The 15,023-nt window shown below is 44.4% G+C and overlaps 1 protein-coding gene across 3 annotated transcripts in view; it reads left to right on the top strand.

The window, feature by feature from the left end:
- PDLIM1 (PDZ and LIM domain 1) overlaps positions 1-15,023 on the top strand; it is a 75,937-nt gene that overhangs the window by 36,914 nt on the left and 24,000 nt on the right. For all 3 annotated transcript variants that reach the window (XM_050960250.1, XM_050960248.1, XM_050960249.1), the window contains exon 3: positions 6,697-6,781. In XM_050960250.1, coding sequence (XP_050816207.1) covers positions 6,697-6,781 — 85 coding nt within the window. The remainder of the gene's footprint in view (positions 1-6,696; positions 6,782-15,023) is intronic.

The raw sequence follows: 15,023 nt of genomic DNA, 5'->3' as shown, positions 1-15,023 counted from the left end.
TCCCCACTGTTCAGGCCCATTTCTGTATGCAGAATACTGACGGCAAAATGGGATCTAGACTCTTATGTTTACAGAACATTATGTTCAGGGCAGACTTTGTGAAATGCTGTATTTATGAAATGTGTCTCCATACTTCTGTCTTAACTTGTATGCGCTTTCCCTCTTCTCCTTCCTACCAATTCCTTCCCTGATTCCTTGTAGATATATTTCAGGAGCTGAGATAATTCTTTTCTGATCCAGTGTCTTGGTCTCTGCCTAGGGGTGGTGGCCACAGCAAAGTGGTGACTTTTTTCCTCTGTGCCTGTAGTGCTCGCCCTGTTGTGGTGAACTACATTGCATAGAAATCTGAGCTGCAAACATGCGACGGGAGCATTTTCCACCCACCCATGTTTGCTGCTGGCACACAAACCCTGGATGAGTTTTGTGTCAGCTCCAGAAGGAAACTTGCCCAGTCCCTCTCTTCCTCCTGAATCTTAAAATTGAAACTCTCTGTTTTGGGTGAGTCTGAGTTTAAAGGAAGTTCTGTGTAAACCAAATTGTGAATCACAAATCTCTGAGAATTTAGTCGGGGATCTGTAAAAGATCCTTAGTGTTCAAATCTTATTGTCTTTCAGTGAGAGTTGGGTGTCTAATTCTCATAGGTGCCTTTATAAAACCCCATCCCTAGCACTGGTGAAAAGTGCAGGCTTGACAGCCCTACAAACAGGGACAATGTCGGAAGCAACCTTTTCTTCTCTGTGTTCCTCATGTGCATATACCTCTGTCCTGAGCAGAAGGGTTGGAGCTGAAAAGTCCCTTTGTAACCATTCAGTCTGGCTCACGTTACATCTTTGTGTGTGTGCGGGCCTGGTGCTTAGAGCCCGTCCTGATGGTACTTTTTTGTGGGTTGAATTCCTTTCCCCTAGGAGCTGGTTTGAGACCACCAGTTCATTGGTGGCCTGTGGCCAAACAACTGTCCAGTGGGTGTTCAGCCTCTGCTATCTGAGCAAAATTTGAAAAGATGCCACCATTTGGGTTGGATTTAACTGATCGCTTATTAGTAACAGGTTTCAGAGTAGCAGCTGTGTTAGTCTGTAACAGCAAAAACAACAAGGAGTCCTTGTGGCACCTTAGAGACTAACAAATTTATTTGGGCATAAGCTTTGGTAAATCATTTCATCAGACGCCTGGAGTGAAAAATTCAATAGGCAGGTATAATATACAGCACATGAAAAGATGGGAGTTGCCTAACCAAGTGGGGGGTCAGTGCTAACGAGGCCAGTTCAGTCATGGTGGATATGGCCCATTCCCAACAGTTTACAAGAAGGTGTGAGTGTCAGCTGTTGGGAATGGGCCCTGGCCGGACCCCTTCTCTATAGTCAATGTGTAGCTGGAGGGAGGCCTTCACTTAAATCTGTTAGAAGAATTTACTCTTTAAAACCTGTTAGTGCTAAATTCTCTCCTCTTTCTACCTTATCTGGTGCCATAAATTGCTCACTGAGTGATTGACTGAAGGATTTTGTAGCAGCTGTTGCGAAGACAAAGGGAAACTTCATCCTCACAGGCCACAGGGGGATAAAAATGTTGACTATTTAACCTTTTTGTTTGGATAACTTTTAACTTGGATAGAAAGTAAAGCTGAGGGTGACCCTGCTGTTTCTATTTATATCCAGTGACAAATTGGGATGGTTGCAAACTTGGAAACCAAAATGTTTTCTTTTTAATGTGAAGGCAAGTCTGATAATTGCATAAAGGAGTTTGTCTTTAACACCAAAGTTACCTTCTGTGGTCTGCAAAAAGAACAGGAGTACTTGTGGCACCTTAGAGACTAATACATTTGTTTGAGCATAAGCTTTCATGGGCTACAGCCCACTTCTTCTGTGGTCTGTGTACCTGAGCTAGGCTCTCTTCTGTCTCATCTCATGCATGGAGCTAGGAGTCCTGTGTGTTGTAGGTACAGTGGAATGTCAGTCAGATCTGCTGACTTGGGAGAATTTTGTCTCATGTTGATATGACTTGCCTTGACAATTAGAGCTGAGTGAACCAGGGCGACCCGGAGGGGGGAGGGGGGCACGCAGGTAGGGTCCTTCACTCCCTCCAGGGGCCCCAGAAAACTCTCGGGTCTTTGGGGCACTTCGGTGGCGCTTCCCAGAGCGGAAGGACCTCCCACTGCTGAATTACCACCGAAGAGGGGGCCCCCCACCATCGAAGACCCCAGATCCCCTGAATCCTGTGGGCGGCCCTGGAGTGAGCAATTGATTATTTGGTCTAGGGACCAAACTGGAAAAAAAAATTAACTTTTCATTAGCTCAAAAACTCAAAATTAAAAAAAAAATTTTTCAAGTTGCTTGAAACATTTTGGTTGACTTGAAACAATGTTTCCTCCTAAGTCTTTTTCATTTTAGTTTGGTTATTTGTTGGTTTTCACCCTTGCGTGTGTGTGTGTGATGCATGTGTGTGTGTTTGCGTTTGTTTAACTTTGGCCAAATTTCAAAATGCAATACTGTTTTGAAATAAAAAATGAAAACAAAATGTTCTGAAATGGTCAAAATGAAATGTTTGACTTTTTTCTAAAACTTTAAACAAAATAAATCCAAAACTATTTTGTTAAATTCCACCCAAATTTGCGAAGCTTTAGAGCCCCCCCCATGAACTTTTTGTTGAAAATACCCTTCTCCAAAAAATGTTTGCCAAGCTCTGCTGAAGAGAACTTTATCTGTACCCAATACAGTATTCAGTAGTTGACCTGCCATCTTACTGTTTGGTTATTTCTAGTTTGAGCTGTAGAATGTAAAATGTTAAATATGGTCTACTTAACACAATCAGTATTGTTTTCATGTTTCATGCTGTTCTACTTCAACTGTGAGGTGAAATGTGCCAGCTTTAAAACAGTTTCTTAATATTGAAAAATCATCTCTGTTGTAAATCTGTTTGACCACTTTGAGCTGGAATAAAATTTCTTAAATAAAAAAAAAAAAATCTTAATGCTCTCGTATTTTGGTAGTCTGGAGCTGATGCAGGAGAACATGTTATTACTGAGAGCTTGGAGAAGGGAGTCTATACTGGAAATAGGCCAGTCCTATTCGGATTTAGCACCAGTGATAATTGGTATTAAAGGATATCTTTAATAGTCCAAGAATCATTTGAAATACCTACAGATTTGGAACTAGGGTTCATATTCTGCCATCATCAGCTTGGCTTTTCATCCATTCTGGGTAGGTTTATTTTAGTTCCATGCAATTTGTGATATATCTTGTTTTTCAAGTGAGATGAAAACGGAGGTCCCATCTAGTCTATATGATCTTTAATGATCTTATTTCTTTATAAGGGGAGAGGTTCTGTCTTCTGGCCAAAACTTCTCCATCCCCAGTCACTGTGCACTGGCTGACTGCCAACCTCCATCTCAGAGGTGGTTGTATTTTGGTCAGGCTGTATAGCAAACTTCATCCTGTATTTTTGGGCGCCCCAAACTCCCATTAAAAGCCAACTCTCTCAGATAAGCCAGGTGGTGGTGTATTTATTAGTGGTACAGATGGACCCTTGCAATGGAACTTTTTTGTTTGTTTGGTTTTTTTGTGTTGTTTTTTAAACTATCCTGCCTTGTAAAAAGAGGTTCTCTACCCCTGGATTGCAGTTTGCGTACTGCACTAAACTGGCTCAGCATGAGACTGACTTTCTACTTCTCTATATGATGCGTTTCCAGTGTATTGGCTTTCTAATGCTTAATGTTCTGTGCACCATAGATGTTAACAGGAGACAGATGCTATACCCAGGAGAGCTCTCCATCACTAAGGGAGGAGAAAGAGTGGTGGGCTTGTAGATTTTGGTTTTCTTTTCTTTTTTTGAACTGAATGGCAATGGAAGTGGCTTGTTAAATGATATGGGCCAAATTCATCCCTTGTGTAAGTCCGTGGTATTTCCTTGGCAATGAATGTGGCCCTATAGTCACCCTCTTCTGTTTCCCACCCCTCTGCACCCCTAATTAAAGGCCTGATTTTTGAAGAGGTTTGTTCCCAACCTCTATTAATAGCATGTGCAAATCCTATTTTAGTACTCAAGGATCTAATTTGTGGGTGCAGTTGGGCAATTAAGTATCTAAAAGGTAGAGTTTGCCACTGCAGATGCAAAATGGTTCCTGTCTGAACAGGGCACGTCTTTTAAAACTCTTCTGAAGGGTTTATCAGCCATGTGGAATTTCCAAATTTGAGTAAAACCTGGAAAAATCTCAGTGAAATTGCCACAATTTCTCCCCTTTTTTAAGCCAGTTCTTGAACTGACAGAAATATTTAAAATGTTTTCAGCAATTTTAAATGTTAAAAAATTGGGGAAATTTTTCAGAAAAGAATTCCACATATTATAACAACAAATGTAAGACTCACAACATCCCAATGGGGCACGTAATTATATGCCATTTTAAAGATGGGAAGGCTGGGGCAGAGAGAATTTAAGTGGCAAGCCTAAGATTTCTCAGGGCCTGGACTGTGGATGGCTATGTCCTGAGCCATAATCATTAGTTTGTCTTTAATCTATGTTTAAGATCTTTTAAAACCTAGAGGTTACTGTATTTCTAATCTTTATTTGCACTGCAGGCTGGTTTGGGGAAACTTGCAAATAGTCCGGTCAATCCACAATGGAAATAGCTGGAACTACTCTCCAGCCTTTCCCGCTGGGAGCACTTAGTCCTTGCAGTTCCCACTCTATCCATGGGTGGAATCTGACAAATCATTTTATAAGCCCTCGAGAGGTGTCTGTTTAATCAACAATAACATTCTTTTATATACAAAAAGATCAGAATTTAGGGCAGGCCAGCGTAGGGATATAACACATACTCTCTGTATTCAATATGTGCCTGAAGAAAAGACGTGAATAGTACTGCCTCCCAGCTATTCCTAACGGCTCAAACGGGCCTTATTCACATGGGTTATCACACTGAAGTCAAAGGAACTGCTCCCATGAATAAGGGTCACACCATCAGGCACTTGCGGTATATCTACACTGCAATAAAAAACTCATGGCACTGGTCTCAGTGCCTGGGGTCAACTGACTTGGGCTCATGGGGCCCAGGCTGTGGGGCTAAAAATTGCATTGTAGACGTTAGGGCTTGGGATGGAGCCCAGTCTCTGAGACCCAACCTCCTCATGGGACTTCCCCCAGCCCAACTCCAAATGTCGACACTGCAATTTTTAGCCCCACTGGCTGACCCAGGCTCGTGGGGCTAAGCTCAGCCATGCCAATGGTTTGTTGTTGCAGTGTAGATGTACCCTTACTATTTATAACGTGTTGTTGGAATGTTTGCTGGAATGATGTGGGGCCATCGTTATTGGAAATTCTGGTAACTTCTATTGTCAAAAATGCTGCTTCTTCACATCCCTGGCTCATTCGGTTAGTAGTGACCACGCTAGCGATGGGTCTGATGCAAACACGTGCGGAGCTGGATCAGAACTCTTCCATTTGGTGCCTTCCTCTCTTCTGTACCATGAGCCCAGTGATTGTAAGCCCTCTCTCTCTCTCTTAATACGGGATCACCCCAACCTAGGTCCCCAAGCCATTTCACAGTGTTTAACCTCTCCCCCTCACTCCAGCTATCCAGAATTGTGCCCAGGCACAGTAGCACCATCTCCTAGCTGATTGGCAGAACTGCTTCACAACCACAAGCACTCAAATCATGAGTCAGTCCCCAAAAAAACATGAGAATTAAAAAAAAATAATAAATTTGGAATATTTATTTGCCTTGGGTGGTGGTGTCACCTTTTCAAGCTTTTCTCCCCAACCATGAGGGCTAGAAACTTACCTTTTATTTTAATAAAAGCTGGGAGCCTCATGTAATCACTTGAATCCAGGAGCTGGTTTTTCTTTTTTCTTTTTTCTTTTTTTTTTAAATGCCAAATACCCCGGGACATATGATCAAATCAGGAGACTGTGTGTGCAGGAGTTTCTGCACTTTGCACAGTTCTACGTAACACTTCATGTTCTTATGCTAAAATGCCATATTTCAAAGGTTTTTTCATATTTGGGTTTTTTAATATAAAAACACATGTTTGGTATCAACTCAAAAAGACCTTGTCTGTTATAGGCTCCCCTCCAGTTTTAAAGGAAAGTTCTCAGCCCACCTCTATTAGGCCACCTTTTTTTGTCAGTCTTGAGTTGGTCACTTAATACAGGATTCACTAGCAAATGGTTCTTGAATTTGTTATGTTTGTGGTATATACACAGATAATTTAAATAAAAACATAAAATACTCTAGCTGGAAGGTTGCAATATAACACTATGTTACTTCTAAGAATCCGGAAAAACATACTGTAGCCAAAACCAGAGCGAGACAAGGCAATCTGTTCCCTGGCTAAAACAGAGTCATGCCTCATTCTGTGCTGAATCTCTGCAGACTGACTGAGAAGACAGACTGCATGCTTCCTTCAGAGCCCCCTAGCCTGCAAGCGGGACAAGGAAACCCCCTTAGGATTTTAAGGGGAGAGCTTGTAATTTTAACAGTTTTTAGTACACTGCAGTTTTCTTCCTCCTTCCTCCCCACCACAATCCGTCCATGCAGACTGACTTTTCCAGTAGTTTGTATGGAATATTTTCGAGCCCTTGCCCTTCCCTGGTGGTGCTGAGATTCCTGTTTCTGAATGGTTTAAAAACCATTTAATTGAATCCCCATAACTGAACCAAGGAAAGAAAACTATCAAATTAACCATCGTTAACGTTCCTGTATTGCAGAACGGAATCTAAAGTCTGGTCCCCTCTGGTGACAGAGGAGGGAAAGCCCAATCCATACAAGATGAATCTGGCATCTCAACCCCAGGTAAGTATTAATGGGCTTGCGCTATTTGTTGTTTCCTCCCTGTGCCCTGTCCCAGAGTGGCATATGACCTGATTGTCAGCTGTGCTAAGCACCTCTAGCTCCAGCTGGTTTCAGTGGAAATAGTGGCCTCAAGTCTTCTTCAAAGAGCGAGCAGATTAGCTGTGATAGTGCTAGGTTTTGAAGGCCCGAATTGACAAAGCCCTGGCTGGGATGATTTAGTTGGGGTTGGTCCTGCTTTGAGCAGGGGGATTGGACTAGATGACCTCCTGAAGTCCCTTCCAACCCTGATATTCTATGATCTCTGTGAGGGAGAATGAGCTAGTCCTTATTCTGAACTCTGTTGTGGCCTAGCTGAGCTCTTAATGAGGCTTGATGTGTTGCATGATGAGCTGAGTTTAGAAAGAGCCTTGTGTTCTCTTCATACTCATTTTTTGCCGTACTGCCCATGATGTGCTAGGCACTCATCTGGCCTAACGAGAGAGACAGGCCCTGCCTCAAGGAGCTAGCAGCCTCAGGCTGGCTTTGGAACATGGCAGAGCCTGGAATGTCGTTATGTCCCAGACATCATTCTATAGCCTCAGGCCATGGCTACACTGGCGCTTTACAGCGCTGCAACTTTCGCGCTCAGGGGTGCGAAAAAACACCCCCCTGAGCGCTGCAAGATACAGCGCTGTAAAGCCTCAGTGTAAACAGTGCCGCAGCGCTGGGAGCGCGGCTCTCAGCGCTGCAAGCTACACCCGTAGAGGATGTGGAGTACGTGCAGCGCTGGGAGAGCTCTCTCCCAGCGCTGGAGCTGTGACCACACTCGAAACTTCAAAGCGCTGCCGCAGCAGCACTTCGAAGTGCAAGTGTAGCCATACCCTCAGAATTGCTCTAGGTCGGGGTGGGCAAACTGCAGCCCGGGGGCTGCATCCAGCCCTTCAGACGTTTTAAGCCGGCCCTCGAGGTCCTGCCAGGGAACGGGATTGGGGTCTTGCCCCGCTCCACGTGGCTCCTGGAAGCAGCAGCATGTCCTCCCTGGCTTCTATGTGTAGGGGCAGCCAGAGGGCTTCGCACGCTGTCCCTGCAGCTCCCATTGGCCAGGAACCGCAGCCAATGGGACCTGCAGGGGCGGCACCTGTGGATGGGGTGGCGCACAGAGCTGCCTGGCTGCGCCTCCATGTAGGAGCTGGATAGGGGACACACCGCTGCTTCTGGGAGCTGCTTGAGGAAAGCGCCACCTGGAGCTTGCACCCCTGACCCCCTCCAGTGCCCCAAACCCCTGCCCCAGCCCTGATCTCCCTCCTGCCCTCAAACCCCATGGTCCCAGCCAAGAGCACCCTCCTGCACCCCCAGCCCCACCTCAGAACCCTCACCCCCTCCTGCACCCCAACCCCCAATTTCATGAGCATTCATGAGGGCCCCCCCATACAATTTCCTTACCCAGATATGGCCCTTAGGCCAAAAAGTTTGCCCACCCCTGCTCTAGGTGCTGCCCTGAAGAGCTTATCTAAATGACTTGCCAATGAGTGAGTTGTTTGGGGCAGGGACTGTGTGTATATGTGGACAGTGCCTGTCACACACTGGGTGCAACAGAATATAGGCCATAAATTACAGTTTGAGCACTTTAATCTTAACCATTTGCTAAGCTTGTTGGCTTTCCTAGATAAGAGAGGCCCCAAGGCAGGGTGGGAGACAAATGATTCATTCTCATAATGACTCATTTATGCTAAAAATTCAGGGACACTAATGGGAAAGCTTTGGAGATGGGGGAGTGCCACCCTTTCAGTTCCTTGGTGGTGTGCATAGTCCACTTGTGGGCGTGGGTTTTGAAACATGCTAGTGGACCTGTTTCAATTCAATTTCAGGGGACAGAGGCAGTGGAAGTCAATGGGATGTAGACAGCCAACTCCCATTAGTGCCTTTCCCCCTTTATTAGCGTGGCATAGTGCCCTAAGTGGGGCCAGACCTAATACACAAAGGCCCAATCCTCAAATGTATTTTGGCTCCTAACTTCTGTGAAAATCATTGGAAGCTAGAAGTCTAAATGTCTTGATGGATCTGGGCCTAAACGTTTATAACCCATCCTATACAAAAATAATGTGCCCATTTTGTATCACCGTCCATTTGTGATAGGGAGGAGCAGCCTTTGTTTTGTTTCATGCCAGGAGATAGAATCCTAGATTATTGGGGTTGGAAGGGACCTCAAGAGATCATCTAGTCCAACCCCCTGCTCAAAGCAGGACCAATCCCCAAATCCCTAAGTGGACTCCTCAAGGATTGGGTTTAGCAGGCCAATGCTCGAACCACTGAGCTATCCCTCTCCCCCCCCCCAATAAACCTTGGGGGTTGACAGCTTTAAAAACAAAATTTCCCAATGTTATTTTCAGCCTCTGCCTTTGGCTGTGATTTGGCTCTGTTAGCAGAGGCCCGGTTTCACATAGCTCCTTGTGTCCAATCCCCAAAGAATTTTGTGCACCAAATTCAGATTGTTATACTTGTGTAAATGTGGAGTAACTGCAGTGAAATCAGAAGAGTTGCTCTGGATTTGCACCAGTATAACGGATCAGAATCTGGCCCTAGAACTTCCCATGTTTGAGGAGTTTTTTTTCCTATCAAAATTAGAATATGAGAGAATAGTTTATTATGTAACCAGGAAAATATTAATTTGTCCTGCTACATTTATATGGTAAACTTGTACCACAAAACGAGTCTTCGTATAGAATAAGACCATCTTGATGTAGTAACTTGGAGCTGTTTGCCCAGGAGCTATCCTGGATCTCATCTTTTTCACGGATTCCCCCCCTCCCCCGCCCATGCCAGGCTGGGGGGATCAGTGTTCGTGGTAGGCTAGCAGCTGATGTACAGAACTTGCTGTAGCACTCCTCCCAGTCAACTCCTCAAGAGACTGATACAAGTAAAGCTACAGCAAGCCGCACAAGCTGGTAGGACAGATGTTAAGGTGGGAGGGGATAAGGCAGAGGTGGACATCATGGCTGTGGGTTCTCTGGTGGGTCTCTAGCCTGTGAGTGTTATGGAGAGCTGGGGCTCAAACCACCGGATTCACGCTTTTCTGCTTCCAAACACTGGAGAAGTTCAGAGCTGGAGCTTGTGACTTGGCCACCTTGGCTAGGGCTAGTCTCGTAGCATGCTCTGACACTGCATTGCAGCACTACAGAATATTGTATAAACTCCATCCTTTGGAAGAGGTGGGCAGACATGACCCTCAAAGTACTAAAGATCCCCCAGCACCTCTGTAAAAGCAAGGATAACCCCAGTGCTTGGCTAATGCTTCCTCTCTTAAATGAAGCAAGAGTTAAATCCAAGGCTATGCGAGAACTATTGCTGAGCTTATACTGGCTGTTGAATTTACCTGCATAGTTTTGCCACCAACCTCTCTCTGTTTTGTAAATCACTTAAAAATGCCTAGCAGTGTGGATTCTTTTTAGTTTAAAACAGGGGCAGACCAAGGGGTTCTCAGGGATTCTGGTGATGAGCACAGTGTAAACCCCTGAATAGATAGAATAGGGACTGTGTAGTCCTGAGGTGCAGCCTTCAGCTCTCTTGTTCCCTTAAGCACAGGACAAAAGAGTTGATTCAAGTTAAACTGCAGGTTTTTATTGCTTAAGAACTCAGGCAAGCAGTTTCTATTGGCTTATAAAGAAAGCTCAAAGTGAAAGCAAACATTATGGGCGTGCCCCTTTGATTTTTAGCCCTCAGCTACCAACTGCCTGCTGATGTGGCTCTCAGACATGGAGGGCTGGAAGGGATCAGGAGAGGTCATTGAGGCAGGACCAAGTATACCAGACCATCCCTGACAGGTGGTAGGTGTAACCTGTTCCTAAAAACCTCCAGTAATGGGGATTCCACAACCTCCCTTGTTACTGAGCTTAACTAACCTTATAGTAAAGTTAGAAAAATGTTTTCTGTGTTCCAACCTAAATCTCTTTTGCCGCTTTCTTCTTTTCCTACCTTCAGTGGACGTTGAGAACAATTGATTCCTGTCCTCTTTGACAGCCCTTACCATATTTGAAGACCTGTGATCAGGTCCCTCCTCAGTCTTCTCTTCTCAAGATTAAACATGAACATTTTTTTAACCTTTCCTCACAGGTCAGGTTTTCTAAACCTTTATTCATTTTTTTTGCTCTTCCCTGGACTCCCTCAAATTAGTCCACATCTTTGCTGAAGTTTGGTACTCAGAATTGGACACGATACTCCCATCTTAAGACCTCACAAGTGCTGAGTAGAGCAGAACAATTACCTCCCATGTCTTACATAAAACACTCCTGTTAATACACCTGTGACAGGGTAGGGGTAAAACCCCCTTTAAAGCCCTGCCAAAATGCTGGCTGCAGCCTGCTCTGTGGCCAGGTGGCCTGGTATAGAGATGCAGGTACTCAGCAGGGAGCCCAGCTGCAAGCCCTAATGAGGGCTGGCTCAGAGGAGCATTCTGAGCTAAGTAGGGACAGCTGGTCTGGAGCAGGAGAGGGCTATAAAAGCCCTGGGCAAATCTCAGTGAGAAGGCTAGCCTGGGAGGAGACAGGAGGGCAGTATCTCTGTCTTCTTGCTGACAAGGAAGCCTCAAGGGCCAGAAGACCCTGGGGAGGGTCTGGGGGGCACTAACTGTTGCGGATCTGGGAACTGCATGAGCACTGTAAATAAAGACACTTGGGGTGATCCAACGAAAGGAGGAGTGAACACTCTTTATTATACCAGCCGAAGCACAGGGTGCAGGCACAAAAGTGGGAGAGCCTGCCCAGGACCCTGTGACAACACCCAAGAATATTTGTCTTTTTTGCAACAGCATTACATTTTTGGCTCAGATTCAACTTTTGATCCACTCTAACCCCCAGAACCTTTTCAGAGGTACTACTGCCTAGCCAGTTATTGCCCATTTTGTAGGTGTGCATTTGATTTTTCCTCTCTAAGGGAAGTATTTTGTATGTGTCCATATTGAACTTCATCTTGTTGATTTCAGACCAATTAATTCTCCAATTTATCAAGGTCACTTTGAAATCTAATCCTGTCCTCCAAAGCGCTTGCAACCCCTCCCAGCTTGGTGTCATCTGCAAGTTTTATAAGCATCCTCTCCACTCTATTATCCAAGTCATTAATGAATATATTGAATAGTACTCGATGTAGAACAGACAGCTGTGGGACCTCACTAGATACGTCCTGGCAAAATATGGGCATCCTTGGATTAAAGGGTTACTTCCAGTGTCTCTAGGCTTAATCTTCACATCAGGTTTGTCATCACTCTCCTCTTAGAGCCTGTTGAAAAGTGAAGCCAGCTGCAGCAGTCTTAATAAATTGAGGCACTGGATAAATCACCCTCTCTCCTTTAGTATACAAGCGGGACAAACTGGCATAGTGAGGGAAGAGTTCTGCAATCCAGCCCATAATCAGAAGAGCCCACTGAGCTTGCCAGCTTTGCCAGTGCCTCTTTAAATGTCTCAAGCCAGTCTGCCAAGAAAAAGAGCTTAATGACATGAATAACACCCACTTTTAATAAGCCCTAGGGGGTTTTGTCTGTACCCCTTTCAATGACTGACTACTGCAAGTGATACTTTGCAGCATAGACACTGTGTGACTGCAATGTCAACTTGAGAATGCTAATTTCTCCCGGAAATGTGGCAAACAGGCCAGGTTGGCTAATTTGGGGGCTCTGTGTATAGAATAGCAAATTAGACTTCATAATCTTGCCTGTTGCAGATGGGTTTTTTATCCATCATCATACCCTGAGCAGAACATGCTGTCTATACCAGCCTTGCAAAACTTCCAAGAATTTTACCAGCATAGGCCTAATAAAATGATGATTTAACTTTTTACCAACATCATTGTACAAGTTATATTTTACTTTTGTTGGGTGAGTAGATGTTTTTGTTGGACATGCAGAATCTTAGAAGCAACTATCGTTATAGCTTACTCATAATTAAAAATGAGTAAATTATTCTTAGAATAGTTAGATATAGAATTTTCATTTATTCACTTGCAGAATAGATAGCATGTGTTTTGGGCTGGCTTTTTGCTCTGCCAGAAGCATAGTACTTGTTCATATGAGTGTGGGGACCATATACTGAACAGAATTACTAGTTTTGTTCCCATGTTACATACACAACTATATGTGGTTCATTTAGGGGCTGATCCAAAACTCATTCAAATGAATAGCTAGGACTGTGGGATGTTTAGTCCTAGAGAGTTATGGCTGTGGTAGCATATTTATCACATCGTAGAGTAATGATAAAACCAGCTTTTACCAAAAAAGCCTGTAACCCTCCAGTAGTGATGGGTCAGCTAGCTGATGTAGGTCTGTGTTGGGTGTGACTATTAACTTTGGAGGAGGGAAATGACTGGCGTATTTGCTCAATTATTTCACTTGTGCTTCTTACCCAAATCTTAAGGGTGTCACATTCAGCATCTGTTTCCACTTGAGTTACCCTTTCTTCCCCCACCCCTGTGGAAAGGACAAAACCACCAGAGCCACCTGCCCTCTGGGCTTCATTTCCCTGTTTCATAGAGATTCCAATAGGAGAGGAAGGATGACTTGCTGGTTAAGGTATTGAGTTGGAACCAGGGAGATCTGGGTTAAATTCCTGGCCCTGCCACAGACTCCATGGATGACCTTGGGCAAGTCCATGTAGTCACGCTGTGCCTTAGTTTCCCAATCTATAAAATGGGGAATAACGCTTCCTTTCCCTGACCCTTTGTTTGTCTTGCCTATTTAGAGTGCAAGCTCTTTGGGGCAGGGTCTGTCTCTTACTATGTCTGTAAAGTGCCAGCACTGTGGGACTCTGATCTCAGTTTGCGCTTTTAGGTGTGCTGGTAGTCGAATAAATAATAAGCAGATAAAATGGCCTTTGAGAGCAGCTTCGGGAGTGTTCTAAGCTGCAGTCATTTTCAGGTGATCTGGCCCATTTCCCAAAGGATCCTCTCTTCCTACTTCGAGGCAGAAATATTAGAACATCCCCCAAAAATCTAAGTGGAAGATTAAGGTTTAAGGCTCCTTTAACCAAAAATTGTGTAAACTTAACAACGGAACAGTGATTTTTGCTTTGTCTTAAATAAGGCATAACCTGCAGAAACATGTTCTAGTTACTTCTGAGAGTGAATAGCAACATTCAGGTGATGGCTGAAACAGCCAGCCACATATATCAACTTTCCCGAGGCTTCCTTAGGCAGCGCTGCTCACATCCTATGGGGTGACGTAATTGTTTCCATTTTGTATATTTGTCCCCATGGAGATTTAGAAGCCACAAAGTATAGAGAGTGGGTGTGTTGTTGTTGATATGACCTTTTGATAAGGCTGTGGGTGTGCTAGCAGTCTGTATGAAGCAATAGTCTATAACGTAACCGTCTCCAGTTGGAGATGGCTGAACTTTGTTGGCTGTTGGTGACCTCCTGTTTTTCTTTGTTTAGGCAGCATTACTACATGGGTATGGAATGCTTTAGGAAAATCAGAGAGAGAGAGGATGTGGGAAGCTGGTCAGACTGCTTTGTCCCCTTGCCTCCCCCCATCAAAAAAAAATCTTCCAAATTTCAACTCTGCTTTCAAAACCATGAGAAAAGCTTTTGGAAGGATGAGGAAAGAGTAAGGTTATGTGAAGACACTCTAATCCCCCAGACACGTGACACATCCCGTGGATCTCCGAGAGAGATGGGAGCTCAGACAGATTGATCTGTCCACCGGGAATCAGTGAGAGAGTTGGCTGCAATAGCTTTGTTTTTGAAGTTGTTAAATCTTTGGCTTAAACGTACTTCTGTGAACTGTGCTCTTAAAGGCAGAGATGCAAAGCTAGCACGGTATGTGGTGAGTTTGAGCTGAGAATTTTGGTTCCAGATCTGAACAACTCCTCTCAATAAACCTAAAGCTCATTGGATCTGAGATTTGGACTTAGACCCATCTCTAGTGTAGAGCAGATAAAGAATGGACACCAAGAAATGTTAATATTCTTCTCTTGGAGCAGATATCTAGGGGCAGTATCCAGTTCAGCTGGCCACAGATGCTCAAAAATAATGAGATTGGTTTAAAAATACCAGGAGATCTTCAAAATTCTGTGTTCTCATTTGCCCCCTGAGTTTGGAGCTTTTGTGGCAGAGGAGAGGGTCAGATTTTCAAGCTTTTCTCCCCAACAACAAGGGCTAGAAACTTACTTCTTAAATAAAAACAGAGAGTCTCATGTAGCCCCATGACTCCACTAGCTGGGGTTGTAAGAAGCACCAAATATCACAAGACTCTAAAATCAGTAAAGTTGACAACACTGCG

This window comes from Gopherus flavomarginatus, chromosome 6 (genome assembly GCF_025201925.1).
Source record: "Gopherus flavomarginatus isolate rGopFla2 chromosome 6, rGopFla2.mat.asm, whole genome shotgun sequence".
Lineage (NCBI taxonomy): Eukaryota > Metazoa > Chordata > Testudines > Testudinidae > Gopherus > Gopherus flavomarginatus.
Note: the sequence above shows the minus strand (reverse complement) of the source record. Positions and strands in the feature narration are given on the sequence as shown.